Here is a 25,676-nt window from a genome sequence, read left to right on the forward strand (position 1 = left end):
TTCTTTCCAGCAGGACCCAATGTTGGTACATTTTTTAACACAAGCAGCATTACAAATACATTTTCAACACAAGCACCTGCACAAATCAGTTTGACATACAAATGACATATAATTTTTTACAAAACTCCTAGGTATGCTGGCATATTTTACACATCCACTGCCCTAATTCTCCTGGCATAGCTGGAAATACCTCACATCATCATATCTCTCACCCCTTTGAATACTAAAGCTAGTTTCTCAAGTGACTCTGGAGAAATGTGGTTTGAGATGAATGAGCCTATCTGGGAATACATTAACCCATACCATCCCTTGACAGCACATCTGCATTGGCATTGCTAACCCCACTATAGTGCTACACTGTCATATTATATGCCTGCAGCCCTAGGCTCCACCTTAATAACTTGGCATTTTACTGGCTGGCTCAATGTAGCCATGTTAAGGGATTGTGGTCTGTAACTACAGTGAGCTTCCTTCCATGCAGATAGGATTGAAGTTTCTTTCTACAATGCCCATATTATGGCTAGACATTATTTTTCTGCAGCTGCATAACATTCCTCCCTGGGATGGAGTTTATGGCTAAGATATAGAGCTGGGTGCTCTTATCCCTCTGAGGAAACATGACTGAGTACATCCCCACCCCATGGTTCGAAGCATCCACCTGCATAACAAATTCATTTTTGTAATTTGGACTGGCTAACACAAGGGGTCCTCCCAAAGTCCCTTTAAGATTTTGGAATGCCTGCTTGCAGGCTGGGGTCCACATTTCCTTATCTGGCCTGCGTTTTCTTGTAATGTCTGTGAGGGGAGCAGCTACTGTACTATAATTGGGAACAAATTTTCTATAGTTCCCAGCTGTCCCCAAGAATGCCCTCACCTACATTTGGTAACAGGCACAGGCTGTCCTTGAATAGCGTTTACTTTGGCAGGTTCTGCCTGATCTTACCGCTCCCCACTCCATGTTCCAGGTAAAAGACCTCTGCCATAACCACTTGACACTTTCTGGGCTTAAGGTGCTCATGCCAGGAATGACTGTAAATGGCAATATCATCCAGATAAGCAAGGGCATAATCTCCTGCTCCTACTAGGATACAATCTACCAGCCTCTGGATGGTCACTGGGGCATTTTCATCCCAAAGGGCATCTTTGTGAACTCATATAATCCAAAAGGAGTATAAAAGACTGACTTGTCACTAGGGGTGGGTGTCAAGGGCACCTGCCAGTAGCCCTTAGTCAGATCAATAGTGGTCAGATACTTAGTCCCACCCAGCCACTCTAAGGCTTCATCTGTCTTAGGCACGGGGTAAGCATCTAACTCTATGTGACTATGAAGTTGTCTATAGTCCACACTGAACCTGGTGCTGCCATTTTTCTTTGGTACCAACACCACTGGGGAGGCCCAAGGACTGCTCGACTCCTGGATTATCCCTAATTCCAACATTTCCTGTATCTCCTGTATCTCCTCCCTCAGAGTCTGTCTGACTCACTCAGGCATCCTGTAAGGGTCCCACCTGGTGCACCCAGGTTTACAAATGAACATGCCACCAAACTCCTGTAACACTGCTCAGATTTCTTAAACCTGGATAGGGGATAGCTGCTGGAACACTGCTACCCTTTCCACTAAGATGTCAGTCTGAGTCTTAGTGAGGAGATCAGTCTTCTGGACCCCTTCAGACTCCTCCTGCCATCCACTGCAGATACTAAGCACCAGGGCCTCCCTATCACAGTAAGGTTTCATTATGTTAACATGGCACAGTCTGTGTCCCTGCCTTCTGCCTAGCAGGTTTACCATGTAGTTAACATCACTGACCATCCTTATCACTTTGAATGGTCCCTCCCAAGCTGCCTGCAGCTTATTGTGTCTGACAGGAATGAGAACCATAACCTGATGTCCCACAGCATACTCGTGGGCTTTAGCATTGCTATGCCCATACAACAGTTCAAAGGGTAAAAAACCTGTGGATTCCTGGTGTACCTCTCTGTATGCAAACAAGCAAGTGGCACAAATATTTGTCCCACTCTCTCTTAAGCTGGTCTGCAAATATTTGTAGCATGGTCATTAGTCTAGAGATTAACATCTTCACAAGACCATTAGTCTGGGTGTGGTAGAGGGTGGTCTTTAGGTGCTTCATTCCATAGAGCTTACACAGACAAGCCAGCAGGTCTGACATGAAACTGGGTCCTTTTTCAGTCAGTATTTTTTGTGGAAAATCTACCCTGCTAGAGGGTAGAGGGTGGTCTTTAGGTGCTTCATTCCATAGAGCTTACACAGACAAGCCAGCAGGTCTGACATGAAACTGGGTCCTTTTTCAGTCAGTATTTTTTGTGGAAAATCTACCCTGCTGAAAATCTAACAAAGCATTTGCCACCTTTTCTGCCTCGATGGAGGACAGACCAACCACCTCAGGGTATCTAGTAAAATAATCTACTACCACCAGGATATATTTCTTCCCTGTAGAACTTGGGCTACTCAAAAGCCCTACAATATCCATAGCTACCCTCTGAAATAGGTCCTCAATCACGGGCAAAGTCTCCTGCCTTACCTACTTTTTGGCACTGCTGACTGGTCTTGCAGTACCCTGTTACATCCCTTGCAATCCAAGACAAACAAAAGCTCTGCATAAAACATCTTTTGGTATGCTTTATGCCCATATGACCTGCAAAAGGAATGGCATGGGCTATGGCAAGAAGTGCCAGACAGTAGGCTTATTTAGGCATTACCAACTGCTCTATTAACTCACCCTTTAGCCCTCCCTCAGGGGTCCACTCTATACAGTAACCCTTTGGTCCAGTATTCAGATTCCCTTTTCCTTGATGATCAGATGCCTTCCTAGCTACCTCCCTCAAGCCTCGTATTGTAGGCCCTAAGAGCTGAGCCTGTCTCAAATCCATCTTTGTGACCCTTCTCAGCTCCCTTTCCACAGGAAGCCCAGTATCCTCTGACAGTGGTACCCCACTGTCAGCCCGGGTACTACCACTCACCTCTGCCCTTGCAAACACATTGTCCAAGGAAACATCAGTACCTACCAGCAGCTGTGGATCACCTTCAGGCTCAATGCTTCAGAGTAGCTCCCTCCCTGAAATAGCCACCACAAAGGCCTGGCTTCAGGAGTGGGGTCTGTCTGGGTCACAAAGATGGCTACTAGACCCACATATCTGTCTCAAAGCCTGACTGCATGTAACCATATGTACACAAGGTACTGCATTATCAAAATCATTCCCTATCAAGACATCTGCAAGGATATCTTCAAACACACCTACCTGCTTGCTTCCTTTTCCACCCTCCCAGTCAAGGTGACCCACATCAAAGGTATTTGGAATGGGGTCCCTCCTAAAGCTCTGACTGGACTGGACTGCCCAAGCAAGTATTCCTCTGCTTTAAGCATTGCAGCTTTGCAATGGTTATGACAGAGGCTGTCTCTCTCTCTTAGCAGTGGCCTATTTTCCTTCCACTAAGATAGGATATAAACTCCAGTGATTGTTTGGTAGCCCTGTTGTCTCCAGACAACTTACCACTGGCATACTGTTATTCCCACTTACTGGCTCTCCCACCTTTTGTTCCCCACCTTGCTGCCATGAACATCTATATGATACATGGCCCCACTGGTTACATTTAAAACATCGAACCCTTGATCTAGCCAGCCTTTCAAAAGTGGTGACCTGACATCCACTCACCCACCTATGAAAATAAGTGCTTAACTCAGCAATATAATCACATACACTTTGATATATCTTGCGTCTATGCTCACAAAACTTTTTTTCTGTAAGCTTCAGGTGTCAATCAACACTCCAGTAAACATTGTTTTACTTCATCATAGTTTAAACAATCAAAATCACACAATTTAGAAACAACAGTTAAAGTTTTACCATGGAGTAAGTGGGTCAAAACCTGTATCCAGAGCCCTTGGTCAACATTATACCATTTACATACTTTTTGGAAATATATGATTAAAACTATCAAAATTATCACTCTCTGTAAACTGTAGAAGAAATTTACTGACCTTTATTGCTTCTGGGGTTCGGTTATTTCCTTCCACATTATCTCCACGACCTTGACAAAGAGTCAGCATCTCTCTGTCATGTTGCTACTGTTTCTCATTTTCTTTGGCCTTCAAATGCCACAGTCTCTCATTTTCTTCAGCTGCTAGATGCTGCAGTCTCTACTGATTCTAATTCCATCTGTTTTGCCTGCCCAGTTTCTCCATTGATTCTAATTCCAGATGTTTGGCCTCAATTTAACTCCAGATGGGTTTTTAAGCCCTCTGAGGAAAAGGTGAACTGTCCTGTTTCTGAGGGATGCAAATTTCCATCACTAGACTGTTTACTGGTCTGAGCTGCGACTAAGGCTGAAATGATTTTCTCTTTAATCAGGTTGGCATGCATCAGTCCTTTGTCTTTACACACCATGGCCAACTTGCTCTTTGTCAGCTTGCCATAATCTTCTGCTGACATCTTTGCCTACTTTCCCTGACTAAATTAAACTAACAAAAATAAATAAATAAATAAATAAAACTGTTGTGAGAATGAAACTCTGTATGTTTACCTTGTGGTTGCTGAGAGTACACACACCTTCAGTGACAACTGCCTACAGGATACAGAAGTTCAATTAATATCCCACCACTACCACTAATATTTGACATCCCTGCACTGTGCCAGTAATCCAGGAGACTGAATCCTCATCACTGACACTGGTGAGGGATGTTTACTTGGAACAAAGATAGGTACACACAGTGTTTATAGATGCAGCTCTCTGCACCACTCACAATTTCCCTTAAGAGCACACAGGGAACACACTCAGTTCGGGATCTGGGTTTCCTTCTGTCTCTCTCTAGGCCCCCAATAAGACTTCCAACTGGCACAGTTGAGTGTCCCAAGCAAAGTGCTCCACCACTCACTCTGTGATACCAGTGCTCTGTGTCCCTACTCCAATTACCTGACACACACCCACACTCTTTGAGGTTGATTTTCACAAAGACACACACACACACACACACACACACACACACACACACACACACACACCTGGGAAAGATTTACTAGCTATGTCCCACTGCCCCAACTTTAAGGTAGTTATTCCCACCAGGAAACCCCAAAGCCATCTACTGTAAGGCTTTTACAATGGTACCCAATTATACTAAGTAAAGTTAATACAAATGGTGATGTTGACCAAACAGCAAGGCTTTCAGGAGCAGCCACAGTGTCACCAAATAAATATAAGTACTCTCAAAGGTTAAAACATTCCCTAAAAGACCAGCCACAATGAAAGGTTTAAATATATTTATTAATAAGTAATAAAAGAACATGAAAATACTAAATATCTATTTACAATCAACACCAAAGTTTCAATCACAGGAAATATTAAAATAAAACAGAAGGCTAGGTTCACACAGATACAGAAAAACAGTACTTAACTAATCTCACTATATTTTCCTGACTGATCTACAGAATCACTATTCCCTGGTTACTGAAGCAAGGCAAGATGAAGTGGGTGAGTGATCCTTCTGTGTCAGGATTAAGAAACAGACTGCACTGAGACACCCATCTCATCTAGTACTAAAAGATCATAGCAGTGCTGAATTACAGAATGACATCACATACAACTGACTTCTAGTTCCCATACTACCCCCTCTTACTAGAACCAGAATCTCGCACATATGTGTTACCATACACACAGATAGAGCTTTGCTATAGCATCTGGAAGCCATAAAACCATTTCAATACTTCCACCATTTCAGGGTAAACTTAGTTCACTCCTAAGGACAATACAACAGGATTGAAAACATCCTTGTTTTTACAAACATTTCACCTCTGGCTGTAATCAGAACTATAAGAGACAATCTTTATGGCCTATCGGGTAATTTAATTTCAGACTAGTTTTCAAAATTAGCTGGACTGAGATTAACCTATTCTCTTCCAGTATCTTCCATTACAATATTAATTTCAACAGTTATAATACAGTCTGACATACAAATGTATTTCTTTTTTTTCTGTCCAGCAGGACCCACTGTTAGTACATTTTTAACAGAAGCAGCTTTAGAAATACATTTTCAAAACAAGCACCTGTACAAATCAGTTTGATATACAAATGACATATAATTATTTACAAAACTCCAACTAGCTATGTTGGCATATGTTACACATCTACTGCCCTACTTCTCCTGGCATAGCTAGCAATACCTCACATCATCATATTGCTCATTTGGATTCCTACCCTGAATCTGGAGTACTTTAAACACTCTGGTGCTGAAGAAGAAATTGTTTTACTTGGCCATGTTACAGTCCAATTTTGGGGTCTTTGGGGTTGTCCTACATCTTTTGCCATTTATCATACCACATCAGTCATCAAGCTATCCATAATAAGTCTCAGACTGTGTATGATAAATTAAGCAAAACTGGATATGAATATTTCAAATAGACCCATCCCTAAAACTAACTTTCTCAAATCCTGTGAGTTATAGCTCTAAGCTAAGTCTGAAAATGGCCCATGAGGATTAGTGCACTACTCTGGTCAACACATCTTTTAATAAATATGCAAACAAAACTTGCCATAGCTATCACTATCTATTCCTTATTCATCAAATCATTCTTCTGACCCATGCAGTTCCTACATAAATGAAACATTTCCAAGTTGCTATCTTCTGTGTGCCACTCAGAAATATTGTATCCATTATTCATCCTCGGTCTAAGTTTCTCCTAACCCACCTGTGATACTGGATCAAGTTAGTTGTACATTATCTTCCTTAGGTTACAACCTGAAGAGTAACATTATAAAAGACTCCTGCAGACAAAGGGAGTAACTGGTCTTCATTTTCTACAACAGTGACCTAGCTTTTGTTGTAGTAATTCTGTGTAGCATCTAGCATTGGCTAGACATTGTTGCATGTATAATACAGAACAGCATTTTTGTCAATGTGCAGTTTTCCAGGTGCAAATGAAGCAAATGATTTTTTTCAGCAACTTAAGTATGTATTTCATTTTTAAGTACAACTATTTTTGATTTATGTATTAGGCGCCTGATAGTTTGTTACAGATTTTGCTAGTGCCTTATTTAGCTGAACTGTGATTGCAGTTTTGTTTCACTGTTTTAACAATTGCTCTAATGCAGCCTGGGGGACAAAAAGGATGTTTCAGTTTTGGTGGCCTGTAGCCTGCATGGCAATGGAGGTTATATCATTAAGTAAAGAATATGTATGGGGGTGTATGAGGGCTCTGCAAACATTTTTTTCACTAAAATTTCAGTGTTTCATTGCACTGTGCGGTTTCATTTGTAGCGATTTCTTTTTCATTTTTTTTTTTTTTATCTTTGGTACTGCAACTTAACTAGCAGCTTCCAGGCACCCACCCTAATGCTTCATCCATCTTACCCTGGTACTAATCTCCCAGTCTTTGGGCTGCCAGTAGGGAGGGAAGGGACAGTGAAGGGCCACATTGATTCAGTACTAAACCCAAATAAGGCCATACCCATTTGGTTAAAAAGAGGAAATGGAAACCAATATCATAGAGTGAGAGTAGAGATGGAACCTGCTGCATCATTCCCTGTATGCACCAGACTTTTGTTATCTGTACCCCTCATGTGTGCCAATAAAACTATCGATAGGTTGGTTAGGCAATGAGATGTGGTCTCTAGAGATGTGTATGCACTCATCTTAAGACAACCACACAAACTCAGCCAGTGCATACACCCAGCCTGGCAATCATTGCAAGCCCTAGCCACCATCAATACCTGAAAGGACCACCTACATTGGCATAAGTCCTCCTTTGAGGATAAGCAGACCCATTATACTCACTAGCTCCATCAGTCATATAAGTCACTAATCAAAAGTGGGCCAGCTAGCTCATTGTCAAGTCTCCATCCCTCTATGCCACCACCCTAGCATCATCGGAATTCATTGCTAATGGATTCATTATGCACTTGTAACACTGCATTATCCATCCCTACTAACTCTAAAAAATAAACTGCCATGTACAGCCTGGCATAGCATATCAGCAATTCATAGTCCTATGATATGCTATAGTACAAGAAGCACAAAATGGGCAGCAGAATGATATGCATATAAAACTAAATATGGTAATTAGGGCCTAATGATATATAAATGTAGGCAAGGTGAACATAGTCACAACTCAATGAAACGGAACTAGGGTGAGGCAAACCAAGTAATAAGATTCCAAACACCAATTGACTGTGAGCCCTTTCATCCACTTTAATGAAATGAACTTCTTCAGACAAATATACAACTGCTAACCCCTCCTATTTATACACATCATAATCACATGACTAATTAACCTTAAAAATACATTCTTTTGAAAATACTTTCTAAAAATACATTTAAATAAATAGTTTAAAATAAATTCAGAAATATAATATAAAATGAAGAATGAACTTCAACCAGTCCTAACTAAGCACTTTCTTAAAACAACATTTTGAAACATGTTGTGATATAAATAATTTCAACGTGCTAAACTTTTTCTTTTCAACAATTTTTTTCAAATCTAGGTGCTTAGGATTTCCCTCTCTCCCCCCCCCCCCTTGGCTGACCTGGTGTGGCTTTGCCTGAACTCTACAGTTCCCTACAAAACGGTGTCTACAGGACTGCAATCAGTTGTTTTCAACATTTAAACAGACTGAACTCTACAGTTCCCTACAAAACGGTGTCTACAGGACTGCAATCAGTTGTTTTCAACATTTAAATAGACTGAACTCTACAGTTCCCTACAAAACGGTGTCTACAGGACTGCAATCAGTTGTTTTCAACATTTAAAGAGAGTAGGTTACACAAAAAGCATTTGTTAAGCTTTCACTTACAGTGCTTTGTAATTAAGCAGGTCACCATATTGGTCAGCCATAGGGCTCTTTGTTTCTACTTGAGTGGTTGCCTCCTTCCCTGTAACTGCAGTAAATTGACTCTTACATTAGAGCTGTAATACTTACCTTATAGCTTTAGGACACCTTAGGAAACCTTGTAAACTGCAATAGCCTCGCTACGCTCGGGCTCTCTTCGCTCCCCTCCCTGCCCCCAATTCCCTCCCGCCCCCAGTACCTCTAAATTTATAGTACTATAGCCACTCCCCACTTTCTAGATCCTATCTGCTTTCATCTGGGATAATTCCACCCACCCCTATTCTACTACCTACATTTAATAGCACCTATTAGCTTTCATCTGGCATTCTCCCATCCCCCTTCCAGTACCTTTACCTCACCACTCTATCTTCTGGTGTTGCATCACCAAGTAAAACAGTTCCTTCACTCACTAGCTGAATCACATATAATGATATACTCCTCTTTACTACCCCTCTTGTTCACACCATACCTCCTTACCTTGTATGAAAACCAGTTTCTTACGGGATTTCAGGTCCCAAAAGGCCATACTATCACCCCAGCTGTAAATCCTTCCACCTTCAACCATACTTACAGTACCAGATCCTATCCAACATCTTGTTCAGTCTATCAACATCTCAACCCCAGGCACATTAGCTCTAGATCTAAACACTACCACAAACTAATAAACAAATTCCTGAAGTTCATCACCAAGTATAGACTCAACCTAATACTTGGTGGTGATATTCACCCCAACCCTGGCCCACTCACTTCAGATACACATACCCCCTCTACTTGCAATATAAGCTACAAACCTACAATAAATAGGCCAACTAACTCTCTCCTAGTCTGCCATCTCAATATTAGAAGCATTAATAACAAGGTACATGAATTGCATGCACTTCTGGATGTCCACTCCCCTGAGATTCTCTGTTTATATGAAACATGGTTAAAACCTAACACTAAAGACAATGAAGTGTTACCACCTGGGTACAACATACACAGGCTGGATCGTGCTTCGAGGAAGGGGGGTGGGGTAGCTGTACTCTATAAATCTGAGTTGAATGTCACCATAGATGTAATACAACCTCCTCAGATTAATAACTCTGAGATTCTTGCCACCAAATTGCAACTTAATAAAAATAAATGCATTAATATCATCTGTATGTACATTCCCCCAGGTAACAATATATCTACATTTGAAGATATCCTACACTGGTTATCATGCCACTACCCCCAAGAAACCCTACTACTTGGAGACTTTAACATAGACTGGGGCACCTGTTCCTTAGAATCCCCAACCACCCATATTAACCTGCATGCATTTACACAAATCATATCCACCCCTACCAGGATAGGTAAACCCAACTAAAAAGAAAGTATACTTGACTGGGTACTCATAAACAGTCACCCCCAACTGTACACCTCTGGTACCCTCCTTAATGGCCTAAGAGATCACCTCCTCACATATGTAATTAAGCACAAAACCATTAATTCCCAACAACCCTTACTCAGAAAGGTTAGAAACAATAAAAACGTTGACCCTGCCAAATTCCAACAAGAACTAAACTCATGTAATTGGTCTATTCTAAAACACCTCCCCTTAGAGGAAGCAGTAGCATACTTTAACAACAAATTCCTTGAGATCCTTGATTTGCATGCACCTGTTCCTTCAAAGAGAACCAAGGCAAAAACTGCACCATGGCTTTCTATAGAGTCTAAACTCAAAATTACCCTTAGAAACAAAGCATGGGCTTTATGGCATTCTTCTAAAGACCCTCAAGATCACATTAAATACAGGCAATCCAGGAACGAAACCAAAAAATCAATTTTACAAGACAAAAAACAATACAACTGTAATTTACAGACAGTAAATCAAAATAACCCTCAGAAGTTTTGGGCAGGTTTAAATAATCTACTACATCCTGGACAAACTTCAACCCCAATCCCTGCTGCTACTATTGATAAAACCCCTGAAGATGTTTCTGATAGTTTTAACCAATTCTTTACTGAGACAATTCAAGCCCTAGCTAGCCAACTACCTCCTAGCTCCCCTGGTCCTGAAAGTAGCACCCCTAGAAACCTACTTGCGTTCAGCTTCCAACCAGTCGCCACTTCACTTATCCGTACCTTGATAAAAAAATTAAAACCCACTACACTTTCTGCTGATCAACTCCCTGCCGAGTACCTACAAAAATCAGCTGATGCTATTGCTTACCCCGTCTCAATACTAATCAATCGAACCATAGTAGAAGCTAAAATTCCCACCATCTGGAAAATATCCTATGTAATCCCACTTCACAAAGGAGGCAGCTCTACCGAATTCTCCAATTATAGGCCAATAGCTATACTCTTTCCACTTGCAAAGATTATGGAAAAATGTATTCATAGACAATTCATGCACCACCTAATCCAAAATCGCCTTATGGCAGACACTCAGCATGGCTTCCGTCCTCATCACAGCACTACTTCAGCCCTCCTAGCCTTTACTAACACCATAAACCATAATCGCAACAATAATTATATATCCTCAGCCCTCTTTTTGGATCTTTCCAAGGCATTCGATATGGTAGATCACCAACTTTTAATCCACACCCTGCAAACATTCTGTCTAGATACTGGAGCCCTCCAATGGTTTCAATCCTACCTGAATGGTCGACAGCAGGCTGTCCTCTGGCAGAATAAACTCTCTAACCTTCTACCTAACACCCTCGGAGTACCACAAGGCTCTATACTAGGGCCCTTGCTGTTCTCCATCTTCATTAACGACCTTTATACTGTCATCCCAAAAGTCAGCTGTATCCAATATGCTGATGACTCTACTCTGATTTGCACAGCCACATCTCCAGTAGAGTTATGGTCAGCTACCCAGACCACCTTTAATACAATAGAAAACTGGCTTTCTGAACATCGTCTGATCCTAAATCCCAAAAACTAAAATGCTGTTATTTTCACCAACACGTAGGTCTACCGCTTTCACCTTTACCATAAAATCAAATGATGGCACAATAATCTCCCCTGACCCATCTACAAAACTATTAGGTGTCATCATAGACAATAATCTCAAATTTGACCTACATGTTAACCAAACCATCAAAACCATCAATAAAAAACTAGGGTCACTTTACAGAATAAAAGCCTTCCTAACCCCTCCAGCTAAAATTGCCATAGCTCGCTCTCACCTTCTTTCAACCCTTCTGTATGCATCCCTCTACTCTCGAATTTGAACAAGACTGTCCTTAACAAACTCTCAATTTGCTACAACCACATTGCCAGGTTTGCCACTGGGCTGCCTTTTAGGACACATCATTGCATCAATCTAAATCAGCTTGGTTGGCTTGAACTACCTAGCCTAATCCAGTATAACCAACTGATTATGGCCTATAAAATCCTCTATAATCCGGACAATACTCCTGCACTTAAAAATATTATCACCCCCTATAACAATCCTAGACCGCTTCGATCCTCTAACAAACTACTAATTCAGACTAGCAAAATTAATAACACAGCCGGTGATTCTCTCTTTGCAAACTCTGTAAGTAGATCCTGGAACTCATTTCCAGCTGATATTACCTTACTTTCCACCTTAGGTCAATTTAAAACTAGACTCAAACAACATTTGTCACTTAACTGGATATGTCAATGTATCAAGCCTGGCTAACTCGAATATGTAAAAATCTGTTAACCAGTTTACTGTGTAATTTAATTTAATCCTGACTTGTGCTCAGGACTAACTTTAACCTGTGGAACTTGTTTAACTTGTTTACTTATGTAATCTCTGTAAATAATCTGTTTGTAATATGTAATGCTGGTATTATGTAATGCTGTATCTGCTTACCCTTGGAGCTTTTCTCCCCGGGCCTCTGCTGAAAATGGACACGCATCCAGTTGGACTATCCCGGTCAACAAATGTAAAATAAAAATAAAAATAAACAAACAAGCTATGGAGCATTGGTCATGCAAGCCTGGAAAGCAGTAAGCATTTAAATACAACTGCCACCACAATTCTTGTTTTTCTAAGTTTAAACCTACGTTACCCCCTCTGTCATTCACCTTTACTTGATCAATGACCCTGAATTTAAAACTATGCCCCAGGTTTTCCTGTACGTGTTTGGATAATGCATTGTTCTCCTTTGCCTTCCATATGCTGTATAGATGTTCATATATTCTTTCTCTTAATGGCTCAGATGTCTGATGGAGCTAGTGAGTATAATGGGTCTGCTTATCCTATATAGAAACTAGCGCAGTCATTACATTTACTTAAATAGACATTTTTCGTGTTACAATCATATTTTTTGTTAGCTTCACACTCATAACCATCAACTCCTGCATAGGTGCCAACATCAGCCTAATTTCCAGCACCAACCTCTACAGGTGTCAGTGTAGCAGTGGTCTGCTTGGTGAATACACAACAAAAGAGGCACCAGAGTGAACATCAGTAATGTGCTACAACTGTATCCCTCTGGTGTGTACCCTAAGGATAACCCTGTAAGAGGTACATGTGACCCTGGAAGTAGTACCGTATACCTTGGGTAATGCCAACCTTCCACTGCTGTCATCCTGCTGTGGTTAAACAACCTGATAGTCCAATAACAAAACATAAGCAATACATGCTGAGATCAGTCTATAGGCTATATATGCAGTGCTGCTCTATAACTCTGCTGTACAGGATAATGACCAGTTGCATCATTCACTGAGATGCATGACTGTGGGAACATCCCCATTCTAGTGTCCATGACTCCAGTGATGATCCCAGTTCTTTCATCCCCCTGAAGGGACACCAAAAATTCCATTGCATCTGTCAGCCTGCTGATTTCAGTTAACCTCAAACCCCCCAACCCTCCTCCTCAGCCTGGAGGCAATCTGTCTATTGCTATGGAATGTGCATATCATGTCAGTAACATGCATATGATACTAAAGATTCAAAGGAAAACTTATTATCATTTAGGAAACGCAATGCTACCTAAACGAAATTTCGAGTGTCAGCTCTTTTACAGGAGAAAACAAACACAAAAAGACAGACATGATAGGTATTAAAGAATAAATAATAACTATAGTACAAAACTAAGTATCTAAGTAGCTGTTGCACTTGCTTGTACACTATTTATTACACTGGACAACAATGACTACTAGATAATTAACACATGAAAAGAAAAGTACACTATACACAGAGGTGAGATTGGGTGATATTGCACATAAGGAAGTTACTGGTATTTCACTTAAATGAGATTATATTAATTTTAGTATGCAATACATAAATAGAATTACTGTATGGAAAAAAAGAAAGAAACAGAATGAGACCGTGACACTCTATTATAGTTTTGATACATCCAGATTTACGTCTGCATTAATGAGTCCTATTGCAGTCGGATAAAAACTGTTCATGAATCTGGAGGTCCTGCAGAGGATACCCTGTAACCTTCTACCAGAAGCAAGTTTAGTGAACCAACCATACACTGGATGAGAAGTGTCCCTCAGTATTTTGTGGGACCTCTTTTTACATCTCATTTCAAAGAGCTCCTGTAAGGTAGGAAGTCTAATGCCGGAGATCTTTTCTGTTCTTATTATTTTTTGCAGCTTCTTCCTTTCAGCCATTGTGCTGTTACCGAACCATAAAGTGCAGTTACTGGTGATTACACCCCTACCTTCCCCAGCGTTTATATTTGTATTGTAAGCATTATGTCATTCCGACAAAAAAAAAATACCAAAAATCTACAAAAATTTCTGTTTTAGTGTTTTATGTGGAGACAGTTGGACACAAATGTTCCATATTTAACTACAAATATATCTAACTTTAAAACAAAACTATGTGATATAGTATATGAATTTTAATGTTGCTTAGCATGAAATCTCTAATTAGTAGTGTTACATTTATATAAATAATCGGCTTTTTGTTGTTGATATGCAAAACAAAGACAAAAAAATTTCTGATTTCCTAAAAATAAAGTGAATACGAGAAAAGCAAAATAGTACAGTGCTGAGAGCTCAACGTTGTTCAGTACAGACATATCTACAGAATGTGTATGTACACTTTAACAAAGACAGGCAGCTGTGAAAAAATCAGTTAACTGACCTTTGAAATTGCTTTTTTTCCACAAATGCATTTTCTTACATTTTTTAAAATCTTATTAAAATCTCATGCAGCAGAATAAAAACAAGTCAAATAAATAGAAAAAAATGGAGATCTGATTTAAGGTATACCTAATATCTTGTACTGTAGGGGATGAGGAATGTGTTTTATGACTCTAGGCTTCACTACTCATCAAAAAATTGATTCCCTACTCCATTGGCATAAAATATTATATGTTATGTGGCACCTCTGAGTATTCTATATTTTATCCTAGATGTCTGTTGTTCTTCTTTTGGCTTTTCCCAGTTAGGAGTCGCCACAGTGGAACTCCGGTCCGCTAATGATTGGCAGTAGATTTTTACGGTGCTGAGGCACCAGTCCGACGCCCAACCTTCAACGAAGGCACGCCCATTCACGCATGTCTTTCGAATGCCACTCGACCATGGGGAGGAAATGCAGACTCCACAGAGAAGGCGCTCCAGGCGAGAATCGAATGTGAGAACCTCTTGCTGTGAGGCGACAATGCTACCGCTGCACCCATCCTAGATGTGGGATCTAAAAAAGGGATGTGATAAAAGCATACATCTGATTCAAGTTTTTTTTTTTTTTATTTCCGTAGTTGGCACAGCATTAAAATATTATCTATGGTCTTGGCATACCATCAAACCTAGAAAAATTCATTTATTTATGCACACATAATGCAGCCACCCTCAAACCTAAGCCTACACTTTTTTTTTTTTAATAAAATCAATAAAACTGAAGAGAAAAACAGATTAAGATTATAAGTCCCATTCACTTCAGTATAAAATGCAACTTCTGACACTGCTCACACAAAAAAAACAAAACAATCCACCCTGAACCAACCCCTTAAAAATAAAATGTAATAATTTTGAAATAGAAAACTTAATTAACCAATGTGAAAATGTATTCACTGGCAATATGTAACCAGGCTGAATTATCTAAACTCTGATTAAAGAAACTAGTAACATAACTAAAGAATAAAATTAACAAATACCAACAACTTTTATTATGCTACTAAAAGAGGTGTATCAGAAAAAAAAAAAGAGTCGGAAACACACAATATGCTCCTTTCATAAATATGAGCAAAAACTATCAAACGCCATATTCCATAAACAGTTTACATGATTATCTTAGGTCACACAAATCAATAGATTCATGGCTTAAGTATTAGGCTAGCTGCCCTTGCAGGTCATTTTAAACCTAACCAATATTCCACAAAAGTGAGAATCAAACCCTGCAAGCTGGGTCTGTGAACTAAACAACTTATCCTAGCTAAGCAAAAGGCACTGTTTGGTAAAACCAAACACCCCATGTGATCCTTCACATCTTGTTTTTCCCCACATACCACCAGCAGCTGTCTACCGCGACTTAGTGCAAGTCCCAATCACCCTCCCCAGAATATTTTAACTGACATCAGCCAATCATTTTCCCCATCCCCAACTTTTCAAACTCAGGCCGTCTGGCTCATAGTCTGGGTTTTCTTATCTATGCAATAAGTATGGCCGACATAATTATATTTTAAATAAATAGTAAATGGGGGGAAGGGTTAACATAATGTTTAATGTCTTTACATCATAGATGCAAAATACAGGGTTTGATTCTGTTCTCTAGTTATTAACTAGGCTTGTAATTGTTTGTTGAGTAATAGCCTAGTATTTACCTGTAAATATAGTTTTGAGCTGCTCTAAAGTAAGATTATCATGTAACTAAGTACAGGCCTGTAGAAGGATACTAGTCAGGTCAGGTTAGGTTAACCAATTATGATGACATCTCACAACTCTAATGTTTATCCTTTTCAAGGGAGCAGAAGTCAATTTTAGCAAAGTTTTTTTGTGAGAATGGTAGCTGTACTTCCTTTCAGCCTGGGTCTACCTCATAAAATCAGAGCTGGACAGCCAGTTTGGAGAAGGACAAGTGAGTAGCCAGCAGCCTGGATTACAATCATGGAGGAAATAAATGAAACTGCATGCCAAGGGGGTGTAGAATTAGGCGTAAGTGCATAGACTAATTAATGGGGGCCTGCGGGAAGCAGGAATAAATACCCAGTTCATAAGCATGATAAAGCAGTAGGAGACCAACACAGCATTCATTGACATATGAACATGATCTAGCTGGAGGGGGACTAGTGTGTAGAGAAAAAGCCCTGACTTCCCACAGGCTGATAACTTCCTGGCCACCATCTTTCATCCTCATTACATGGCGATTAAGACAGTAGAAAGAAAGGGCTCAGTATAAGCAAGAAAGTTTACAATATCAAAGTTCAGGCTATGTGCTAGGTACATGGCTGCACAACATGGTTAAGTGCTGAACTGTAAATACTTAGGAACAGGTACAAAGTACTTCCATCTACTCAAAATTTACTTTAGCCTTCTTAATGCTATTGCTAATAGGTTAATTGTCTGAAGAAGTCTCAAATACTGTCAGTGAAGTGTGGCAGCTCTTAAGGACCACTGCTTTGAAAGCCATTACATGCTGAATAAAATCTGTTCACCAATGATCTCTTCTTGAATTTTTTAATACTATCTGGATTAGGAAAGAGACTAATATAAATTATTTATGCAACAAACCACCTCTGAATTCTGTAGTCAGGCTTAGTCTTCATCTAACATCTAAAACAAAATTATTCAATCCAATTAATACAAAGAAAACAAATGCTTTGTCTTATGAATGTTTATCATGCTCATGGCTCTGCTTGTTATCTTATTGCCTAGAATTTTATTGTAAAGATTTATGAACCCTGTGACTTTTGTAGTATACTCCCCCTCCATTCCATCTCCTTTATAATTTTGTTTCAGATTACGGACATGTGACATTTGGAAAGAAAAATAAACAAAAAAGCAAAGGAAATATAAGGGGTTAGTTACGGTCACATCTACAAGCTGAACAGGATGCCACGGCAGTGTTTATAGTACTATTGTGAAAGCAAGACTATGTAATAACTAGTTTGTGCTGGGGATATGGCTTAGAAATTCTACAGACACTATGGCCACTGTAGAATGGAACAAGTGTCACTTTCAGACCCTTAATTTTACAGTTCAAACGACAGTTAAAAGGAAAACTGTGCCTGCCTGAATGTTTTTTTTCAACCAAATTTCCATAAATTGAATACTTTTTTTCCCAGATGTTACACTATCATCAATGTGCTGCATACTTAATACAGTGCCTCAGCAATAATGTTGAGTATTATACAGGTTCATATCTCCTTTTGAAATTATAGTGCAACACAGGAATATTCCACTTATGCATCACTGCATCATCTTGTAAAGTTTATACAGATGGTATTTTGAAAGGGCTTGCACAGAAACAAATGTTGATAAAAGACTTCCTGTACAAAGAGGCTGTTTGATTTTTACAGTCTGCCTACCTGCTAGGAATCTATTTTTCCCTTTTGCAGTCTGTTTCAACACTGTGTGTGTGTGTGTGTGTGTGTGTGTGTGTGTGTGTGTGTGTGTGTGTGTGTGTGTGTGTGTGTGTGTGTGTGTGTGTGTGTGTGTGTGTCTCCCAGAATTAATAAGTGTAACCAATATTACTGTCTACAGTACACTGCCTAAAGACAAAGTAAGTTTAATGCACGTCTGCAGTCAGTGTAGCAATGTTACAGTGACTCCTGCTGGACAAACTAGAAAATTACATGCTTTCTTAGAATCATCCATGTAGTGCTGACTACAACTAGAAGAGACATTCTGATTTCACTTTTACAAAATATTTGCCTCTAGTTAGTGAGGCTGCCTTGACCTGTAGATCATAGTGTGTGTGTTGTACCTTTAAAGCCACTGCAGTTCATGGATACATGCAAATAAATACTGAGCACGTGCATGCACAGTGCTGTTTTGTGTAAGAAGTCAGAGTGAAAGCATGCGTTTATATTACCTCGTCGAAATTTTACTGCATTGAAGCAATAAACGTTGAACACAATTGATCGATGCAGTAAAATATCGAACGAGTATAAAAAAACAAAAAAGAACAAACAAAAAAAAACTAAAGGGTGTAGGAAGGGGGGCAAGCCGCCCTGCACCCCCCCCCACACCCCCGCTACTTAAATATACCAACTCCAACACTGCACTACATTGAGGTAAATGGAAATCTCCCCCTACGCAGATTTCCATTTACCTGGCCGATATTCTTCACTTTTGATATTGTCGTGCCGACAATATCAGATTCGATATTGTCAGCTTTCGACAATACAATATAGACCCGAAAGCATGTATGTGTGTAGCAGTCAGTCATCTAGTACATTTAAGTTTAATGTTTCAGTCATTCATCCTGATGTGTTTGTGTGTAATAAACATCTTAAACGAACACCCAAGCCTCATCATCTTATTTCAGTACAGAAGATGAGTTACAACCTACACTATTCTTCCACAATAGCAGAGCAACTGCAGTTGTGTGGACTGCCATTCTTCTATCACTGGTTAGAACCAGATTGCCTTTTTTTTTTCTGAATTTACTGCTCAATAATTTGCTCCAGGAGGCAGAGGTTGGTATGATTGCTCCCTACAATAATTATTATGAAATCACAGCCTACAGAACCATTTGCTGGATAAGTGCAAACCTCAGTGTTCCTCTACAGTCAGTATACCAAACACCATGTTCCTCAGAGGCAGTGGTAATACAGCACCACTGTTTCATCCAGCTTCATTCCTGTGTGATAGAAGTGACTCTTGTAAAGACAGGAATGATATTACCATAATTATACATACTGCTACTTTGTAACACTCCTACTACACTGATGATGTATATCTGTACAGCATAAGGGAGCGGCTAGTCCTAGAGAACAGTACGCTAGCTAGGATGCCATTTATTTAAGGACTCTCCTACAGAACTTTCCGGAGTCTACTTACTGTACTACTATTATTAGTATACTACTATCATACTTACTGTACTATTATTATTAGTATACTACTATAGTATACTATTATACTTACTGTACAATTATTATTCTATTATACTTACTGAACTGTTATTAGTATACTACTATTATACTTACTGTACAATTATTATTCTATTATACTTACTGAACTATTAGTATACTATCATACTTACTGTACTATTATTAGTATATTACTATAGTATACTATTATACTTACTGTACAATTATTCTGTTATACTTACTCAACTGTTATTAGTATACTACTGTTATACTTACTCTACTATTATTATTAGTATACTACTATAGTATACTATTATACTTACTGTACAATTATTATTCTATTATACTTACTGTACTGTTATTAGTATACTACTGTTATACTTACTCTACTATTATTGACAATAAACATGACAATAAAACCGACTATATCTTATAATAACTTTTTTCAGTTGACTGCGTGGCAGTAAATGAGCACCATTTAACAAGAGTATACCACTGTTATACTTACCATACTATTATTAGTATAGTATTATACTTACTATACTATTAGTATACCATTATAACTACTGTACTATTATTAGTATACTACTGTTATACTTACTGTACTATTAGTATACTATATTTACTCTACTATTAGTATACTATTATACTTACTGTCCTATTAGTATAGTATTATACTTACTATACTATTATTAGTACACTATATTTACTGTACTATTAGTATAGCATTATACTTACCACACTATTATCAGTACACTATTGTATTTACTGTACTATTAGTATACCACTATTATGCTTACTCTACTATTAGTATAGTATTATACTTACTGTACTTTTATTACTATACTATTATACTTACTGTAGAATTATACTGCTGTGTGTAGCCCTAGTGTTCTTTGACAAGCAGTATTGCTTATTGCAGCTTATCTGATGTTTCTAGCCAGAAACTAATATCATGCTATAAATTTAGCTGTTTGAGTCTTGCCAAAAGATAATGATTTAAGTCTTTTTCTCTTCATGATCTTGTCTATCTCCATAAATCAGCAAACACTTGAGGGTATATACCTAGGCCAGGATTCCTCCCTGTGTAAGAATGGCAGACATATGAAGTGGTTACCAAAACAAATAACTAAACTGTGTGCAAATGTGGACTTTTGCTCAGTCTTTTGTTCACTAATACAGTGTGACTTCATTGCTGGAAGTTTCTGTACTGTCTCTTACCCTCGCTCACTTAAGTTTGCCGAGAGGTTAGGTTAGTGCCTGTGGGACTTGCTTGTTGGAGCCTGTCCTATATATTGCACACAGTCTCATGAATGTTTATTTCAAAATATACAGGCTTAATCAAAAATAGTCCATACAAAGAGCATTACTCTAGCCAAGAATGAGTCATGGTGAAACTTAAAAGGTTGGAATAAAGTGAACTTACAACTCAGTTTGTTTTTAGACAGTTTTTTTTTTTTTCCCATGGCAGTGCTTAAAATCCCAGTAGTAGTACAGTAGAAATCTGTGCTGCTGCCACAGTGTTGCCATGGTATTAAAATACATTCTTCATGATATGACTTGAGTGACTGAGTTAAACAGGAGCATAAGTAACCTATAGCAGCATCAGATTTGTCTCTCTCCATCAATCCCAGATCAGAATGCCTTCAGTTTTATATTCTGCTCCTGTCTTGTAAAGTTATTAAAGCTATCTGGTTGTTAAAACTCTGCAGACGAAAACATCAGTGGAGGAGTAGTATTTTACTTTTCGGTCATTTACTTTCGTCTCCATATCTTCCAGTTAACATACGTCTATCACCATTACCATTAACACTCACTTGCTCCCCTTTATGGGACAAGATCATAGGTCTGGAGAGTTAATGGGAGAATCCAAAGCTTATCATCCACTTCCATGAATGACTCCACCCCCCCCCCCCCAATAGCCTCATGCTCCTTGTAGTTAGTCACCTCTACCTATCATTGGTCCTACTGTGAACCGTAAGAGAACTGCATCTTCTAAAGCACATACCCCCCACCCACCCACCTACCATGACAGGTGAAAAAGATTCAGCTCTATCAGTACTTTCCCTTCTGATTCAGAGTTTGCCATGCCTGGGATGCTAAATGAATTCATGTTATGCAGGCCATAGTCAGGGCTCCTTCCTAATCTTTAATATGCTTGAAAAAGTAAGAGTATTCAAGTAAAACACAAAATAGTTGAAATATGTTTTGTCGCCTCATGACATTTGACCATCAGATAAAGAAACTGACAATAAAGCTGATTATATCTTATGATAATAACTTTTTTCAGTTGACTGCATGGCAGTAAATGAGCACCATTAACAGCAAAGCTATGCTGCAAGTGGCATATCAGACAAATTTAACAAGACCTCAAGCATTAAATATGACACCTTTTTGGGCTGTCATCAAATACTAAGGCAGAAACTTGAGTCTGTTTCTTAGTGACTGCTCATGCATTATTTTTTGGCTACAAAGTGTATGCTTTGTCAGCAGTAGAGTAAACGGCACACTGGTCATACAACAACGTGGTAACTCTGATGATACAACAAAGCTTCACTCCAGCAGTAACAGTGAAATCATTTCACTCTATAAGCATTAAAAAATGTACTGCATATATCGCCAGAGAACTTCACTTACTTTATAGCAATAAAGAGTTCAGTACAACTGCTGTATCAGTGTTGTGCATGTGTAAAACTCACACTAAGCAGGCAATCTCAAGTCTGGTGGTACCACCAGATATGGCCAAGAATGTCATTAACACAAGCCTGCCATTATTCATTCATTCATAAATGTATTTATTTTATTAATTTACATTTCTTTACTAAAAGGATCCGTACCCTATAATTAAATACTATAATACTTTATGGTTTAACTGGGTAGGAAACACTTTTCAGTGTTACTAGATGATGTTTGCTGCTGAGGTCTCTGTTTTCACCTAGCAGCATGTAAAAAGTATTACTTATCCAGATAACTGCAGTACGCTATGAGTTATCCTTTATATTATGCCATTACAGTATTTCTATGACATTCATCTCACTCCATCATGAGAGGTACAGTCATTCTTAGAACTATGACATCAGATTAATCTGATGTATGAGCTAGCACTTCTAGTATAGGAAACAGATACTGTGAATGCTGTAGTTTTTAAAAGTAAATGACCAACCTCACACAAAATTAAGTAATGAAAGCATAAAACCTTCACCATAATAAACAACTAAACCTTTGGTTTTATGAATGTGATGTCAGTGATTGCACACAATTATTATTATTAATACAAATTGATCAGTCATGATTAATTTTTCCTTATCAAATATTTCTTTATTGTTATACCCAGCTGTTAATCGTTGGAAAAGTTCAAAGTGAAAAAAGCTGTAGTAACTTGCTTAGGTATATACCACCAAGGAGATGTGAGCTGTGCAAATTGTGAATCCCCCTGTTATCTGATTCTGCAGAAAAATAATATATGAAATGCAGGTTAATTTTCTGAGACACTCATGGCATTAACCATTGTCATTGTTGAGAAAACACGTGGATGTTGTTCATATATTTTACATGTGCATATAGTGACATGCACACATCTAAGTTTTTATTAAAACATTTCAGTGATTTAAACTTTACAAAGGCCCTAACTACTTTTAGTATTTTGGTTCCAATTTTTCTACCTGGTCTTTTTTTTAATTTACTGTTTTTCTGAATGCTGTATGTACCATTTAGTACTTATTTTGTGTTATTAATACAGCCCATATATACCTCCCCATACAAGTGCATGTACAGCTTCAATGTGAGTGGTTTGCATCCTGTCATGAACTGCAGGTGGATGACCAGCATTGATATCACATGGAACCTGTAGCACATTTCATGTCTCTAGTCTAACTGTCATTTTGTCCATACCTCATATAGCTGTCTGCTGATTTTTTCCAGGTTTTCTAGTATTTGTCCAGCTGCAGACCTTCATGTTCCAGCTCTACACAGCAAAACATTCTAACTATGAAGAGAACATGTCAAGTTTTCCATAGTAATTTGTTTGATAGTTAGTACTGTGAAGGGAATATTGGGGCAAACAACTTTCAGCAAACATTAACTTTTGCAGTTTTATCAGAGCTGATATATATATATATATATATATATTTATTTATATATATATATATATATATATATATATATATATATATATATATATATATATATATATGTCTATATTAAAGGGCTATGGGGATCTCTGCCAAAATCTGGCAGTGGTGAGGGGGCCTGTAGAAAGTAGTTTTCAGTGATGGCTTTTTTCAGCAAGATGTTTATGATATTGCAATCTTAGTAGTTTGAAAAAAATCAGAAAGTATGTTGTTTGTTGTGAAGGTTTGTAGCAGATTTTATGTTCCAGGAAAAGAATCACTTTAATCCTAAATGAAAAGATTCACTCATAGAAACATTTGTTGCCAAGTATTCTGCTAAATAAAGTGCCATCTAAAACTATGTTATTCTTTCTTTTACAGAGACTGACCCCCCCCCCCCCAAAACGAAACAAAGGTAGAGTTCAACAGCAGAACCGAAAGGAAACATTCTAGGGAAAAATTGTGGTTCTCAAATTAAACCCTTAAAATGGGGTTGTTCTGGGGACTTGTGATTCTACTTTTTATTGAAACCATAGAGGAAGCTAAGGGAGGTGTCTATATCAAAAGGTTCCGGCAGAGGCGAGCCTTATTAGCTAATGCGACATCAGAAGACCCTATTGTATTCAACCATGTTTACAACATCAGGATGCCTGACTGTGAGTCTTGTTCAGCTGATGTGTCAGCACCTTCCATTTTTGAAGCCAGTGATGACCCCAAAGAACATAAGTATGAACACAATATACAAGGCAGAAACCAGGTCGTCTTTACTCATCGCATCAATATCCCACCCCAGGCCTGTGGTTGCAGTAATGATAAAGACATAGAGGTGCTGCTGAGTCGACTAGAGGCTTTGGAGTCTCAAGTGTCTACATTACGGGATCAGTGTTCGAACACAGGGTGCTGCGATGGAGCTCTAGCTGGAAAGCGTAAGTTTTCATTCTTCTTTTCGTTGTGGTGTATTTATTTACCCTGCTTTTCTTGGTGTCTTTCAATACTGCATGGGTCACAAGAAGCCCTGCTACATGATTTTGTTATACTACTCAGATGTACCAGTTCTATTCTGTATGTTATGTCTTATTGGTAGGACACCATCTTCCAGAAAACTAAAACAAGGAGCAAGTATTACTCTTACGGTTATTACTTTGAATTCACAGAAATACAAACTGGTGGCAGGTGCACTATTTCTATTAAAGAAATGTGTGTCACTGTGTCCTGCTGTAGAGCCAGAAGGGCTGTGTTACTTTTAAACTTCTCCTGCTTACCTGGACTTCTTCGCCCTTTACATCAACACTGCCCCTACTTCAGGCATCTGCTGGCTTCAAAACTGTATCTCAGCTCAGCATTCTGCTGGATCTTCGTCCTCCATGTAGGAGCCCACTGCTCTTGTTTGCCTGAAAACTGCATGTTCCTGACATCTCCCATATGTTTCATTACAAGACATTAACAAGGCACAATGCCCTCTCAAGCTAACTCTAGACAAAAAAAAGATTTCTATATACAGAAAGCCTGACAGCTATATACTATGAGTAAGTATAAGATTTCTTCAGCTAAACACTTCTGGAATGAAGACGAACCATAGGTTCATAGAGAAGTACTATGCTAGCTGCCTTTGCAGCTCATTTTAAACCTATTTTAAGTGTGTGTGTGTCTGTGTGTGTGTGTGTGTGTGTGTGTGTGTGTGTGTGTGTGTGTGTGTGTGTGTGTGTGTGTGTGTGTGTGTGTGTGTGTTGTTATCTATTTGTTAACCAGTTAAGCCTAATAGACAAGGTGTTCTTTTCATGGGCAAGACAGTAG

The 25,676-nt window shown here is 38.8% G+C and overlaps 1 protein-coding gene across 5 annotated transcripts in view; it reads left to right on the top strand.

Annotated features, from left to right (window-relative positions):
* Nucleotides 1–25,676, top strand: part of LOC122811371 (tenascin-like) — a 641,082-nt gene that overhangs the window by 259,017 nt on the left and 356,389 nt on the right. For all 5 annotated transcript variants that reach the window (XM_044083172.1, XM_044083170.1, XM_044083171.1 and 2 more), the window contains exon 2: nt 24,264–24,808. In XM_044083172.1, the coding sequence (XP_043939107.1) occupies nt 24,370–24,808 (439 nt within the window). In that variant the 5' untranslated portion in view covers nt 24,264–24,369. The remainder of the gene's footprint in view (nt 1–24,263; nt 24,809–25,676) is intronic.

The sequence above is a fragment of the Protopterus annectens genome, chromosome 9.part0 (assembly GCF_019279795.1).
Source record: "Protopterus annectens isolate FY-2018-M chromosome 9.part0, PAN1.0, whole genome shotgun sequence".
In the NCBI taxonomy this organism is placed as follows: Eukaryota; Metazoa; Chordata; order Ceratodontiformes; family Protopteridae; genus Protopterus; species Protopterus annectens.